The 13,483-nt window shown below is 41.1% G+C and overlaps 1 protein-coding gene across 1 annotated transcript in view; it reads right to left on the bottom strand.

Moving 5' to 3' along the window:
• Positions 1–4,124: 4,124 nt before the first annotated feature.
• rasgrf1 (Ras protein specific guanine nucleotide releasing factor 1) overlaps positions 4,125–13,483 on the bottom strand; it is a gene marked incomplete at both ends in the record, with an annotated part of 33,407 nt that continues 24,048 nt past the window's right edge. Inside the window, 17 exons of the mRNA XM_083763226.1 lie at positions 4,125–4,217; positions 4,647–4,715; positions 4,813–4,930; positions 5,017–5,096; positions 5,226–5,423; positions 5,518–5,602; positions 5,700–5,803; positions 6,141–6,201; positions 6,441–6,553; positions 6,727–6,833; positions 7,034–7,204; positions 8,177–8,296; positions 8,401–8,780; positions 10,298–10,546; positions 10,793–10,875; positions 11,442–11,584; positions 12,862–12,925. Coding sequence (XP_083619352.1) covers positions 4,125–4,217; positions 4,647–4,715; positions 4,813–4,930; positions 5,017–5,096; positions 5,226–5,423; positions 5,518–5,602; positions 5,700–5,803; positions 6,141–6,201; positions 6,441–6,553; positions 6,727–6,833; positions 7,034–7,204; positions 8,177–8,296; positions 8,401–8,780; positions 10,298–10,546; positions 10,793–10,875; positions 11,442–11,584; positions 12,862–12,925 — 2,238 coding nt within the window. The remainder of the gene's footprint in view (positions 4,218–4,646; positions 4,716–4,812; positions 4,931–5,016; positions 5,097–5,225; positions 5,424–5,517; positions 5,603–5,699; positions 5,804–6,140; positions 6,202–6,440; positions 6,554–6,726; positions 6,834–7,033; positions 7,205–8,176; positions 8,297–8,400; positions 8,781–10,297; positions 10,547–10,792; positions 10,876–11,441; positions 11,585–12,861; positions 12,926–13,483) is intronic.

Below are 13,483 nucleotides of genomic sequence, written 5' to 3'. Positions count from 1 at the left end.
GTAGTATATATGTATAGTTTCATTATGTAGATATTCCACTGTTACTTTCTTAGCTTACGCATGTTTCATGATAAATGCTTTTATGTGATGTATTGTGATGTAACCCATGCTTTTTGTTCTTGCTTAATGTAAGTCGCTCTGGATTAAGAGCATCTGCTAAATGTCTAAATTGTAAATTGTAAATTGTAAAGGGTACCTGGGCCAAAAAGTTTGTGAACCCCTGATAAATCCTACCTCGTGTTTGCGTTTGCGGCCTGGGGCCAAAAACGATTAAAAAATAAATTATTATTATGCAATATTATTGGTATAACTAGTTATACCAATAATATTGCATAATAATATTGCACTATGATTCAAGATTTGTCTTATGACATCACAATTACATTGCTCATATACATTATTAGTAAATATTTCTCACACGCACACGCACACACACGCACACACGCACGCATGCATGCACACAAACTCAGACACACACACACATACTCAACTGTACTTGCCACTTCCGATCTGTATTGCGTTGCGTTGCGTGTTTTGATAAATTTATAACAATAGGAGAGAGAAAGAGACAGAGACAGACAGATTAATGAATATCCTATATTTAGTACATGAAGATTGATCGTGTGACGATCTACAAAAACACTTGAGACAATATGCCCCTGAGATAGAATAGATTTATTAGCAAGAGGTAATAGGGAAACATACTTTATTTATGATCTATTTGTCCCTTTTTATATAAAATTGGAAAGATTTCTTGAGCTGTGGAAACATTGGGGGGATTGAAAGATAATTTTCATACCACTGGGTATTGCTAACAGCAAAATGGTTATTTGTTTATATCATTTGTAAGAGTATGTGCATGTATAAGTGTAGGCTATACAGTATAAGTATATAGTATTATTCTGTCTGTGAAGGTGTTGCATGCCTGCTACATGAGCATCAAATGTTTACTGTACATACATAGTAAAAATACAAATATTCACAGAATAAGCACTACGTTACTATATTCCTGCTAACAGAATTGGTTATAGTCAGGATTACAGTATAAATGCATTTTTTCCTATTTCTAAGATATGGTTTCAAAACCGCACTGTTGTAGCATTTTGACTTTAAGCTTGATATACAGAATATCTATGTTTTCAAAGGATTACACTGCTCCACATTGAGAAATATGCAGGATTGCATGTACAAAATGTACAGCACATTTCAGTCAGGTGAATAAACAACAAAGTACAAAATACCTCCTCGTGTTCTTATAAAGAGAGGATCCCTCTCTACTACTACAAAAATAGTGTTTGAATGCTGCAGGCAGAGACCATTCACATACAGTACGTTTTATCATACTCTTAAACAGTAATGCATTTAACAGAGTGAGATACAGTCACGTTCCACAATCACTGGAACAGCAAAAAGGACAGATTGTCTTTTAATTACAGCAGAGCAACAACCTTTTACTCTACAGCAAAATCACCGAACCTTGAAGTACTAAAGTTTTTTTGTTTGTTTGTTTGTTTTTTAATAGTATGCTGCTCAGTTTACTTTGAATTGAAATGAGAAGCAAACATGAGGTCTTAAAGAACCACTTATATAATATGTCCTCACTAATAATCATGAAAAAATGGTGCAATTCTTTTCTACTCGTCTGTGTCTCATAGGAGGGCTGTGGGCAGTTCAGAAAGCGTCTTCCAGTGACATCATCGATGGGGAATACAAGCTAATAGAAATTGCAGGCTTTCTAGTCCTGAAAAGTTGCAATGCGAAAATGGAAGCCATCGTTCTCACGATAATGAAAATCAAAATATTTTTGTAAAAAACTCATCTGCCTAATGATGATGTCACTGGAAGACGGTTTCTAAACTGCCCACAGCCCTCCTATGAGACACAGACTGAGTAGAAAAGAATCGTGCCATTTTTTCATGATTATTATTGAGGACCTATTATATGAAGATAGGTTGAAAAGTGGTGAAGTGGTCCTTTAAATCACATAAAGTGGCCATTATAAAAATGTTATGCCCCTCCACGCATTTTGTAGCAGCAGAATTCTCTACTGAGCTCACAGCCATCAGACAAAATGTAAACCCTCTCACAGTATGTTGGAAATATTATACTTCATCTTACAATTTATACTCCAGGTTTGTTGAAGTTCTGCTGGAGTGGCCACTACTACCTATAGGGTCGTATTGATTTACAACGCATACATTTGTCAACTAGATAAAGTGCCCCTCGGGACACAGGTCTCCACCAGGGCAGGTCAGGTTGTGGCCTCCTGGTGGCGCTATAATAGGCCAATGTGAAAAGGGTGGGATATATTCCTCAGCCTAGTAGGAAAGTCTGTGAAAGATTTTCATGTAAATTGCATGCTGCGTTCATGATTTGAGGCATTTTGTTCCAAAAATGTGTTTTGCAAAAATACACCTGTTGGTGGCGCTATAACAGGCCAATGTGAAAAGGGTGGGATATATTCCTCAGCCTAGTAGGAAAGTCTGTGAAAGATTTCACATCAATTGCACGCTGCGTTCATGATTTGAGGCTTTTCCCCCCAAAACGGGCCAATCCTGCCAACTTTGAAAGCCAATGTTAGCCAATTAGGATGGAATATGAAATATCGGACAGTTCCAGCTTGAACACATGGCTATAGCGAATAGCGATAGTGTGTAACGGAGGAGTGATATAAAAAAAAATGTTTTTCAAAAGTCGGCCTCCTGGTGGCACTATAACAGGCCGTTATTGAAATTCTGGGGCAGAGGTTCATCGTTGGCATCCAGGGAGTGTGTGTGCAAAATTTGGCATCGACCGGGTTAACAGTGCCGGAGATTAGCTGGTAACAGACGGACGGACACACACACGTACGGAGTGCAAAACATACTCTCTCCCCATGCCTTCGGACTGGTGGAGACAATGAAGTTGGGGCTTAATAAATACTGCTTAACCACATGAACCCTAGACTCCCTATTCTGGTGTGAACATTTGTCAAAAAAAAGCTGATTTACAAGCTCACAACGCATCACAACCCGAAGCTGTGAGCTTGTACATGTATCAGCTATTTTACCAAGACATTTGGTAGAGGGAAATACTAGCATAGGCCTACCTAGTATAGTATAAGAGCCCTGGGGGACCCCAGTCAACTAATTATATAAGGTTTAAGACAAGTGGTTATAGTGGGAGGTGAGCACAAATAATGAAAACAAACATTATTGTAATTTGGGAAACTGGAGCAAGTTAAGGAGAAACATATCATTGCTGTCGGGCAGTATTTCTTCATATCTTCATATTTCAACTTTGTATTCTTTTTTTTTTTTTTTTTTTGTAATTTAATGACCTATTTGGTCATACTGGAGTGTTGCAAGACTAAATAATAACTACATATTGTTGCAGTTAAGCCCATATATGGAAATCCCTGATGCAGCCTCAACATGCCCGAAAATGCAGGCTACCTGGGCCCTCACTCATCAAACTCTGCACACTCAAGAGAATGTCCCCGCTACCACTCTTAGATCTCCTGGAGCTGACCTGATCTGACGCCCCATGCCAAAGCGCCAGCGCTTGCCCAGCAGTCTGCCGTCAACGAGGCGGATGCGTGACCTCGACCTAAAGGGCGTGGTCGCTTCTCACCCTCAGGCATCTTACTGGTTTTCTTCTAAAAAGTATAACAGCTTTCGACATGCTTTCCGCCCAACAGCAACGATATGCTTTCTCCTGAACAGGTGTCCTTTTACCTGATTTGGTCGGTGCATTTTATTTTCTTCAATGCTACATTAGTTGCAGAGCAACTCAATCATCCTAATCACCCTAACCCTAACCCTAACCCTAATCAACATGTGTGCTCAGTGAGTGTCAAATTCACAGTACACAGATGAATCAATGCAAAATGTCATTGGTCACATAGAGTGTACAGTGTACAAATATAGTGACCTCAGTTATTATGCATAGAATACCTCCCTTGAGAGAAATTACAAAATAAAAATAAATCCAAAAAGCATGTGAGAATTAAGTTGATGTAACCTGAAACATTTAAAGTACAGAAGAGCAAATATTTCAAAACAGCTGTACAAAATGTCAATGTGTTAGTTCACTCATGTAGCTACTATGTTATGAAGAGAGAAAAATAAGCTGGACCACCATTCTCAGTTTGACACTTTTGGCTCAATTCTGAGTGAGGCTTCATACATGCTTTCTTCATCCAGAACAGAGCTCTTATCCAGCAGGTATTGTGCTGCCTGAAAAGGAGGAAAGAACAATTTAAGCATGTTCTTAGAGCAGCTTCACCACTTAGTTTCAACCTGGTGCAATTATTTTGGGCATTTTGGGCAAAAAAAGGTCAATAACTTAAAAAAAATATATACTAACATATTAGCTCTACAAACTTTAACTTTAACTTTAACTTGTTTATTTACTGTAATTGTTTTATGCCAGACATTTAGATTTTCAAGGAAGCCATGGATTCAATAGATTTCAGTAAACAAATTATAATTAACTATCAAATGTTTGCATGAAATAGGTAATTTAACATACAAAATCATTGTTTTGATTGTTTGTTTTATTATTTGTTGTGTTTTGTTATATCTTTTGTTTTGTTTTTGTGGTTTCTTGGCAAAGTTGCATTTGAATGCATTTTAATCTGTAAAAAAATTTGAATACTGAAGTACCTTTGGCTGATGATCGATCTTGTATGCTGTCTGCTGAAACTGCCGTATTTCTCTGATGATATGGGAAATCTGAAAAGATAGTCATTCCAACAGAGAATCAATCACAGCACTCAATCTTCTCCTCTCTCAGGATAACACGTACTCAGCAAAGCACTGTAGCACTTACCATTCTCATCTTGGAGAAGTTGACCAAGCTATCTTCTGTGTAGTTTGGTGTCCCCTCCTCAATGAAAGCCAGATCGGTGAGGTACATGCCCAGGTATGGCACGCAGGGAGGATCACAACTAGTGGGAGAAATGCAAACCAATTAGGCTCCTTATTTGTTTTATTGGTCCACTGCAAAATAATATACTTAGGCAAAACAACTCACTTCTTTAAAGCCTCCCTCAGATTTTTGAACCTTCCCTCTGAGGAGACCAGCTTCTGCAGCTTGTCGATCACTGACTTTGTCTAGAGGATGAGTTGGAAAGGGCATCAGCACCACACACACGCCCACACACACACACGCACATGCACATATAACAGAGAGCACTATAACACACATGAAACATGATGGAGCTACAGGTATATATAGGGCACCTGCTTGGATACTTTGAGCCAGGTCTTCTTCAGGCGGAAGACAGAACTACGGTTGAGAGAGGAAGTGATCTCCAACACGGCGTTGTAGTTGTGCAGACAACGGCAGATGTCAGCTACGGCCACCCACTTTTCTATGACAGCCACCCGAGTGACCACATCCTCACAGCGCAGGATCTCAGTGGCGATAAGGTTGCTTATCTGTCAGAAAAAAGGGTGACGGCTTTACACTGACAGTTTATATTGATTTGGTCTTTATAGCACATGGAAGGACAGATTGCGATGGCATACATACATCGTTGAAGTGTTTTGTCGTTTTCATGATGTACGGTGTTTTTTCATTTTTGTCATTCTTCATCCAGCCTTGTCCAAAGAATTCTCTGCCGAGACATTGACAAAGAGTGAATGGTGAATGTGTGTGTTTTTTATTTCTGATCACAAAACAAGACAATTGTATTATTGTGTCAGGTCACTCACTCGTATGGGATGACCTTGAAGACCAGGTGGTCCAGAAGTGTGAGCTGCTCTGCTATCTCCAGAGCAGAGTGGTTCTCAAAGGGATCAGTCTTTCCTATCTCCGCCTGCAAGCGACCAAAAGACACTCAGAAAAACTGCTTCAACCACACATGTTTTCTACATGCTGGTGGAAAACACAAAAACACACAAAATTGATTTGGCCGTGGACAGAAAATTGTCAAGATTTGTCTAAAATATCAGATCTACAAGCTCAGAACGAGTTGTATCATTATATGTTGTGAATTTGTAGATCTACTATTTTTCAATAGACAAAAATAATAAAATGGAGCTTAAGGTGTTTAAACAGCTTCTCATTTTGCTGGGTACGCCCTGGAATCCCCTCAAGGTCCCTCCCCTGGGGGTCTCCAGTCCACACTTGGGAAACAATTTGACTTTACTCACCAACTGTATCACCTCTTCAAGGCTAAGCTGGTTGTCACCATGATCTTCCTGTGTGAGAGTCCTATAGCAGATAGCAAAACAAATAGTCAACAACACAAGTAGGCTATTGTATAATCTGAGTTCCCAGAAGTTTTTTCTTTCGCCACTAGGGGAGTGAGAAACACAAATTGCTCAGATTCCAGCTAGAGCCCTTAAAAAGAGTTATATTTCTATTTGTAATTTATTTGGTTGTGAATATATATACAGTAGGCCTACATTAGTACAAATACAGTCCCATTACTAGAGTATATGTTCCAGTACCTGATGATATTGGCTGCTGCCTTTCTCTCCTGGGTCAGCAACTCTGGGTCATGCATCACTTCCTCCAAGAAGGCAATAATTTTGGACTTCAGCTCATTGTTACTATCAAAGTCCTGTACAGAGCACACAAGCAGTTGGTTCACAATAGAGTGAAGAGGCTGTAGTCCCCAAAATAGTGACACGAGTGTGATGATGTGGTCCGCCGGCATGCCTGCCGGTCCTCCCTTAAGCTAATTATTAAGCCAATTTTTTATATAAGATGATGCAGTGTAATGGAAAGTATTACCGGAGAGTGTTTGGACACCCAGTGCCTAAGAACATTTAGAACTCTGTTGGTCGCTGCTCTTCTGATGATAAACTCTTTGTCTCCATTTCTCTGGTCTGTTGGGAATCCTGGAGAAAAGGTTTCGGATGAGTGTTAGCACATAACTCTGCCACCAGTTCATCAAAGGTGTAAATTTCTTCGATACTAAGAAAGCTAAGTGAGGAAATGAAAATGAAATCTATCAGTGTTTCTGTAGTGATGTGGGTTTTAGACATTTCTTTTTAGACAAGGTGTTAGTCTGGATTGGATGTTTTGGTCGATGGTGTACCTGTGCTGGCGAGGGACATGCGCCGATACTTCTCCTTAGTAGGCGTGCCCTCATTGGCTCCGGCTGTAGCAATGGCAAAGGCAGAGGCTGCAGACACGGAACTGCGGTTGTTGTCCAGCTCTCTACATGAGGACATCACCATGCCATTGTTGTAGGAGAACAGGGAGAATTCTACAGAGAGAGAATGTATAGACACAGATAATAGACTTGATTTGTTGGTATATTGGTGAGATAAAAAAGGGTAGCTTTGAGCAAATATGTTTACTATTCTAGAAATAATTATAAGTTAAAGATGAAGAAAATGTCATAACTGTGAAGTTTGGGTATCAGTACGATTCAGTGATGTACAAAGTATTTGTGTCCTTTCCCATTCCTCCAGTAGGGGGTGGCCTAGCATTACAGTACTCCCTCCCTATATAGTTTTCTTTACAAGAGGCTTTGATATTCAAGATGGTTGTTGCTAAATATAGCCACCAAATATCAGCATAATGGAGGAATCAACAGCTTTGCTGCAGTCTGCCGTGTTTAAACCCAGAGAGCGAAAAGGCATTATAATTAGGAATTGAGACGAACAGTAGACCATATAATGCTTATATGAGATATCATATGACTGTTAATTGTTGCAGCTAATACATAGAATTCCATGTCCTCTTTATCTTTCCAATACTATTACATTTTACAGAACCTTAGCCACACTGAAAACAAGCTCAATGTTGGGGGCGGAAGGGAAATCACACTGCTGATGTAGTTGCTATGACACAAGTTTCCCTATAACACCTACTCATGCCAGGCACTGGCTTTCCCCACATAATCACCCACCACATTTACATTTCATACAGTATGCCTTATGGCAGATACAAGACTTTGTCTTTCATGACAGAGGAATGTGTTTAAGCATCGCTTAGCATGCTAAAATATGTATTATGTTGTAATATGTATATTTAAAAACGTATTTAAAAAACGGATACAGATATTTTCTTAATGCAGATTATTTTCCGTCAGTCAAATGTTCAATTGTTCATTGATAAATATTATGACATTGGCCACGACATGAAATACAGGTGGTGTGGGCTCCACCACACCACTGAGCCATAATGATGCTACCGGGCTGTATGGAACACAGTGTGGCCTATACTGCAGTACCTGAGGAGTTTTTGCACTTGATGTTTTTGGGGGTGGTTGGTGACTTGATGGGAGAGGTTTCTGGGTCTGCATCATCGCTCTGGTTTTGATCAATGTCACTCTCTTCCCGTACAGAGAGATCTGGGGGAGGGCGGGCGGGGGCATCTTAGTAAACACACAATAAAGAAGCATTCCAGATAGTCAAAGACACATATATACCTAGGTTGACAGGACATATACTGTACCCTGTTTGTTTGTCGTGGACACAGAGGGCTCCTCTGGTCTGTCTGACTTGTCCTCTGCTTCATCTGGAATCTTGCTGGCAATGGTGCTCGACACATAGAGTTTGTTGATGTCCAGGGTGGTCTTGGTGAATGGGGACATGGAGGACATGCTTGCATAGCCGTTTGAGGAGCAGGTTAGGGCGGCTAAGTCAAGAGCCTTGCCCCCTGTGATGATGGGAATGTTGAGCGAGAGCTTGCGCCGGCGGTTGGGGGACGAAGTCTTGCAGGCGATGGCCAGGGGAGGAGGGGAGGAGAACTTTCGGCTGGCCCTAGGAGACTTGGGAGCCTCTCCATATAGAAGTTTGTTGTTCTGACTGCTGGCAAAAAATAGCTCCAGGGACCTGCACCGAGGGAGGATAAACACATTTGGAATTTAGGACATATAAATGAGAATTCTTGTAGCTATTACATCTGTGTACTTTGCGCATACATTACTGTATGTTTTTAACACACTCCTTAACAAAAAGAGCTTAGCCACAACGCTTCCTAAATAATGAACACAAGCCATTTCAGACACGGCAACAACAAGGAGTGCCACAGCCGCATCTTGTCTTTTTTTTAAACAGCGCACAGGCTGCAGTGTTGCAGAAAAACCTCTCCCACTCGCTGCCACCCTCCTGGCGACCTCACGGGTTCCCATAAATAGCACAGTGAGTGATAGTGTGCGCGGCCACTGCTGACACAGGCAGCCAAGTGGAGGCGGTTCACAGTGGGATAAGATGCTGTCGGGTGTGGGCATGTGGAGATCTCCCTGATCTATGTCTGGGGGTGGGGGTTCTCTCTCTCTGTGGAGGGGCTCTGGTCAGCCCCACGACACAATGCACCATCCATTTTTCACTCTATAGACCCTCTGCTTGCTGACAAGGCGGGGGGAGAAGGGGTGAGTGGTTAACAGGGGTGTGGTCCTCCTGCTGTTGCCATGGAACAACACAGACCAACACAGCCCTGCTGAGACTGTCTTCTCACGCACGCACGCACTGATTTAATTAACCCCTCTCCAGTTCTTATCACCCTTTGGTAGTTGGGTTAAAGTAACCAAGCCTGCAAACATAAGTCCAGTCAGAGTATTTAATAATAAATGAAAGGGCTTCTCAGATTGAAAGGTATAGTTATGGATAGGGGTTCACAGTCTAAATGGCTTAAAGGGAATCCTACAGTGCAGTTCCAGTGCGCGGCATGTCGGCCAGTTGATTCATTCACAGATTGTTGGCCCCAACGTCCATCTACTGTATGTCACACATGCAACAAGCACACAAAATATAACATAACTAAGATTGGGGAGGCATGAACGAATTAGAGAAGCATAACCGTACATACTGTAGCCCTCAAACTGAAATGGACCAATTCACAGGGACATTACGATGTCAAAGGGCATTTGCTGCGTGTCATATATACCCTGTGTCTCCCTTCACGTTTCCTGTCTCTCTTCACTAATACCATCCAATAATGTGTCGGTATGGCTCTCGCCTTTGGACCACATGGTCATAGGTTCGATCCTGGGCACCGCCAACTCAGAGTATGAGTAGCATGGCTTGGGTGTGGCAAGTCGTGCAGTAAGTACTGGGAGCTGATGGTAGTAGGTGTGGCACTCCACCTCAGCAATCCATCTCCCAGGGGTCTAACACCATTGTGATGGGGACAGACTCCCACGTGTTACCGGCTGATACCAACAATAAGCCACTCCCGACCTACTTACTTATAACCGGCTGAATTTGAAAAAGCAAAAAACAGAAAAACATAATTCCTGAATCCTACATAATTGTCACTTGCCTGAGTACAGCCATGGACCAACAGTCAAAGCAGATATTTATGTAGCGTACGTGACACGTCCAACTCCGTGTGAGATAATGGTGCTCACCGTGCGGGGATGGCGCTGATGGGCTTCTTATAGATGGCGATAAGTTTGTCCAACACGACATCGGCACTGGTGAAGACGCGGTACGAGTGGAGGAAAGTGTTGAGGAAGTCGATGGACAGGAAACGCAGGTCAGTCAGCCTCTCCAGGAGGCGTTCCACGCTGGCATAGCGAATCTGCAGCACCTTGCAGGAGTTCATCATCTTACTGAAGCGGATGTCCACGTCGTCACAGTATAGGCTCGCGTCCGATCTGTGCGTATGACAAGATCGGCACGTTAAATCTACATAAATCCCTTGTTGTACGTCAAATAGCGCCTACAAGCTCACATGTTGAGATAGCGTTGTGAGCTTGGAGATTTATTTTAGCCAAATAGTCACCTATTTTTGTTAACCTATTATGATGACATAACCAGAATCAGGATGCTCATGTTCATGTTCAAGTTGCTAAAGAACGAAAAGAGGGAGAAATACATTCATATTAAAACATGAGGCTTACTTGATCATCTGTGGCACTGTGACCTTAGAGTTATCTTCGAAGGCGTTCATCATCAGTCCATTGCAGCGGATGTTATCCACACACTATAAGAACCATACAGAAACACAGAGAAAGTATACTTTAGGCCAGGGGGTGTTGTTGGAGTGCTGTATTGTATACATATGCTCACTGAAGAAATCCTAAACACTAAACCCTAAACCCATTTTGACCGGAGATCAGATTCTAAAAATGTCTTCTACATCCTGACAGTTTTCTGAAAAAAGCTTGCGTTCTTCGATTTTTCTAAAATAGCAGACCTACAAGCTTTTCAATAGCTAAAGCATAACATAATGCTAACACCAAAAGGGGTTCCCGCCCAAAATGGGTTGGACCACTTCACCACTTTTCAACCTATCTTCATATAATTGGACTGCTCATTAATGTTCATGATAAAATGTCACAATTTTGGGCAGTTCAGAAACCACCAGTCCACCAGTGACATCATCGATGGGAAATCCAGGCTAATAGAAACTGCAGGTTTTCTACTCCTCCTTGTAGATCAGTTATTTTAACCGAATGTTCCCCCAAGCATAGGGATCCTATATGCTTCATGTGGCTAAGCTTAGCCCTGGTATCAGAGTGTGGGTGATGTTGATGCATGCTGACATGCCTGGCTGATGTCACTGGTCCATGCTGACTTCTCCTGCCTGGAGGAGGGCACCAGGATCACTGTGAATGACGGGCTGTCTTTGGGCTCCACCACTATCTTGAAATCCAGGTGCTCCATGTCTTGGCCCATCTTGTCTGATTTGGCTAAGAGGCAAACACACACATATGGTTCAGTTGTAATTTATACAAATACAAAGGAACATTTATTTTTTTTACAAAATGACTTGTGACAATATAAAATGTATTTTTATGAAAATAGCAAAAATAGCAGATCACAACGTGTCCTAGAGATGTGTTGTGAATGTGACTCGTGAGCCTGTAGGTCAGCTATTTTTACTATTTCTGATCAAGTATAAACAATGGTTAAAGTCAGTGGTTCCCAAACTGTTGTGCATGCGCGAGCACCTTCTAGGGGGTTTGCGACATTAAAAGGCTAATGGTGGTGCTATGGTTTTATTTTAAATATTTTAACATATTATGCCAATATATGGCAAGTATATGCAGAATATAGCCTGAATGCTGCATATATTTAATTATGCCATATTCAGGTTCATATATGTGCACATATGTATATAGGAAATATAGCTTATGCAATTTATATTTCCATGTGTGTGGGGGGGGTGCGTCAGCTATAGGTCGGGAGGTAACAGGGGGCGCATGGCCAAAAAGGTTTGGGAACCGCTTGCTTAAGTGATTAAAACTAGGAAAATACTTTTTTATCCCAATATTACAGTAACCAAAGAGGATATCTAGTTTCATATCAAGATACTTATATAATATCAGTAACATTTGTTAGTACAAATGTATTAAAAGATTCATCTGGTATGCTATATTGCTGGTAAATCACTGCATATAAAAAGCGGATTCATTTGATGAAATTGTTTTAGTTACTGTAACTGCTATCCAACTATATGTTTATTTACATTTTATCCTATCAATCACTTCTGTATGTAATCCTTTTCCCCCTAGTGGTGTGCACATTTTGGAACACCCTCAGTAAGGAAGTGGTCCCACATTTGGTGTCTCCCTGGGACCCAGACTTAGAAAAATACATTATGAATTAACAACGTAAATATAATTAGTGAAAATAGCAGATCTACAAGCTCACAGATCGACTATTTTCACAATTGCTTCCTTTTTTCTCCAGCATTTTGTTGTTTTTGAAAATTGTAAATCTTTTGAAATAACAATTTGTAATTCTTTGTAGGAAACAAGGGTAAATAACGGGATATTTTCTCCTAAAACCCCATAAAGAATCGTCCACAACCGTCCTACACAAATGTGCCCCGACCCAGTGTTTGGGAAACACTGCAGCATGGGATATAATATCAATAAATAACAGCACAGAAATATCATCATACATTATACACCACATTGCATGTTGCTACTGTACATTATAAATAAAACACTGAGGAACTCACACTCATCATCTGTTCCCTCAGGGTCCTCCATAAGAGTGCAGTCTATAAGGGAAACCACTCCATTCTGACAAGAACACATGGTATGCATTTAGTACTCTCACCGCTGAGTTTATCCAGCCTCCTGTACAAAAGTGCAGTGTATTTAACGGTCTGGAGCAGTGGTTCTCAAACATTTTCATATGAAAGATGGAGTGCCACAATTTTTTTATTTTTCCAGTTTTTCATGTGTCTATGAGGTGACAGTACTTCATTAGACACCCTGGAGTCGTTTTTATGTGCAATGATGTATTCCCTTTGTATTTAGGGTTTCTTCCTGGAGTCAAACGGGCCAATGAAATAAACAGTAATACTGTATAGTGACATCACATTATCAGCCCCTCCCCTAACCCCTCCCCCTTTATCATACAACTACAGCTGTGAGTGCGGCTTCAGTTCAGGTGGATCACCACCCATCACCACCCACCAGGCAAACCAGGCATACTTAATGAACTGGTGGGCGTGTCCACATAAAAACAACATTTTAACTAATACTGTACACCTTTTTGAAACAATAAGACCTGATGATCATGTTTTAGGGTGGAAAAAAATCACGGCACTCCATCTTGAAGGAAACCCAAATTAT

Source organism: Protomyctophum parallelum, assembly GCF_964188405.1.
Source record: "Protomyctophum parallelum genome assembly, chromosome: 4".
Lineage (NCBI taxonomy): Eukaryota > Metazoa > Chordata > Actinopteri > Myctophiformes > Myctophidae > Protomyctophum > Protomyctophum parallelum.
This window is presented reverse-complemented; position numbering and strand designations above follow the sequence as displayed.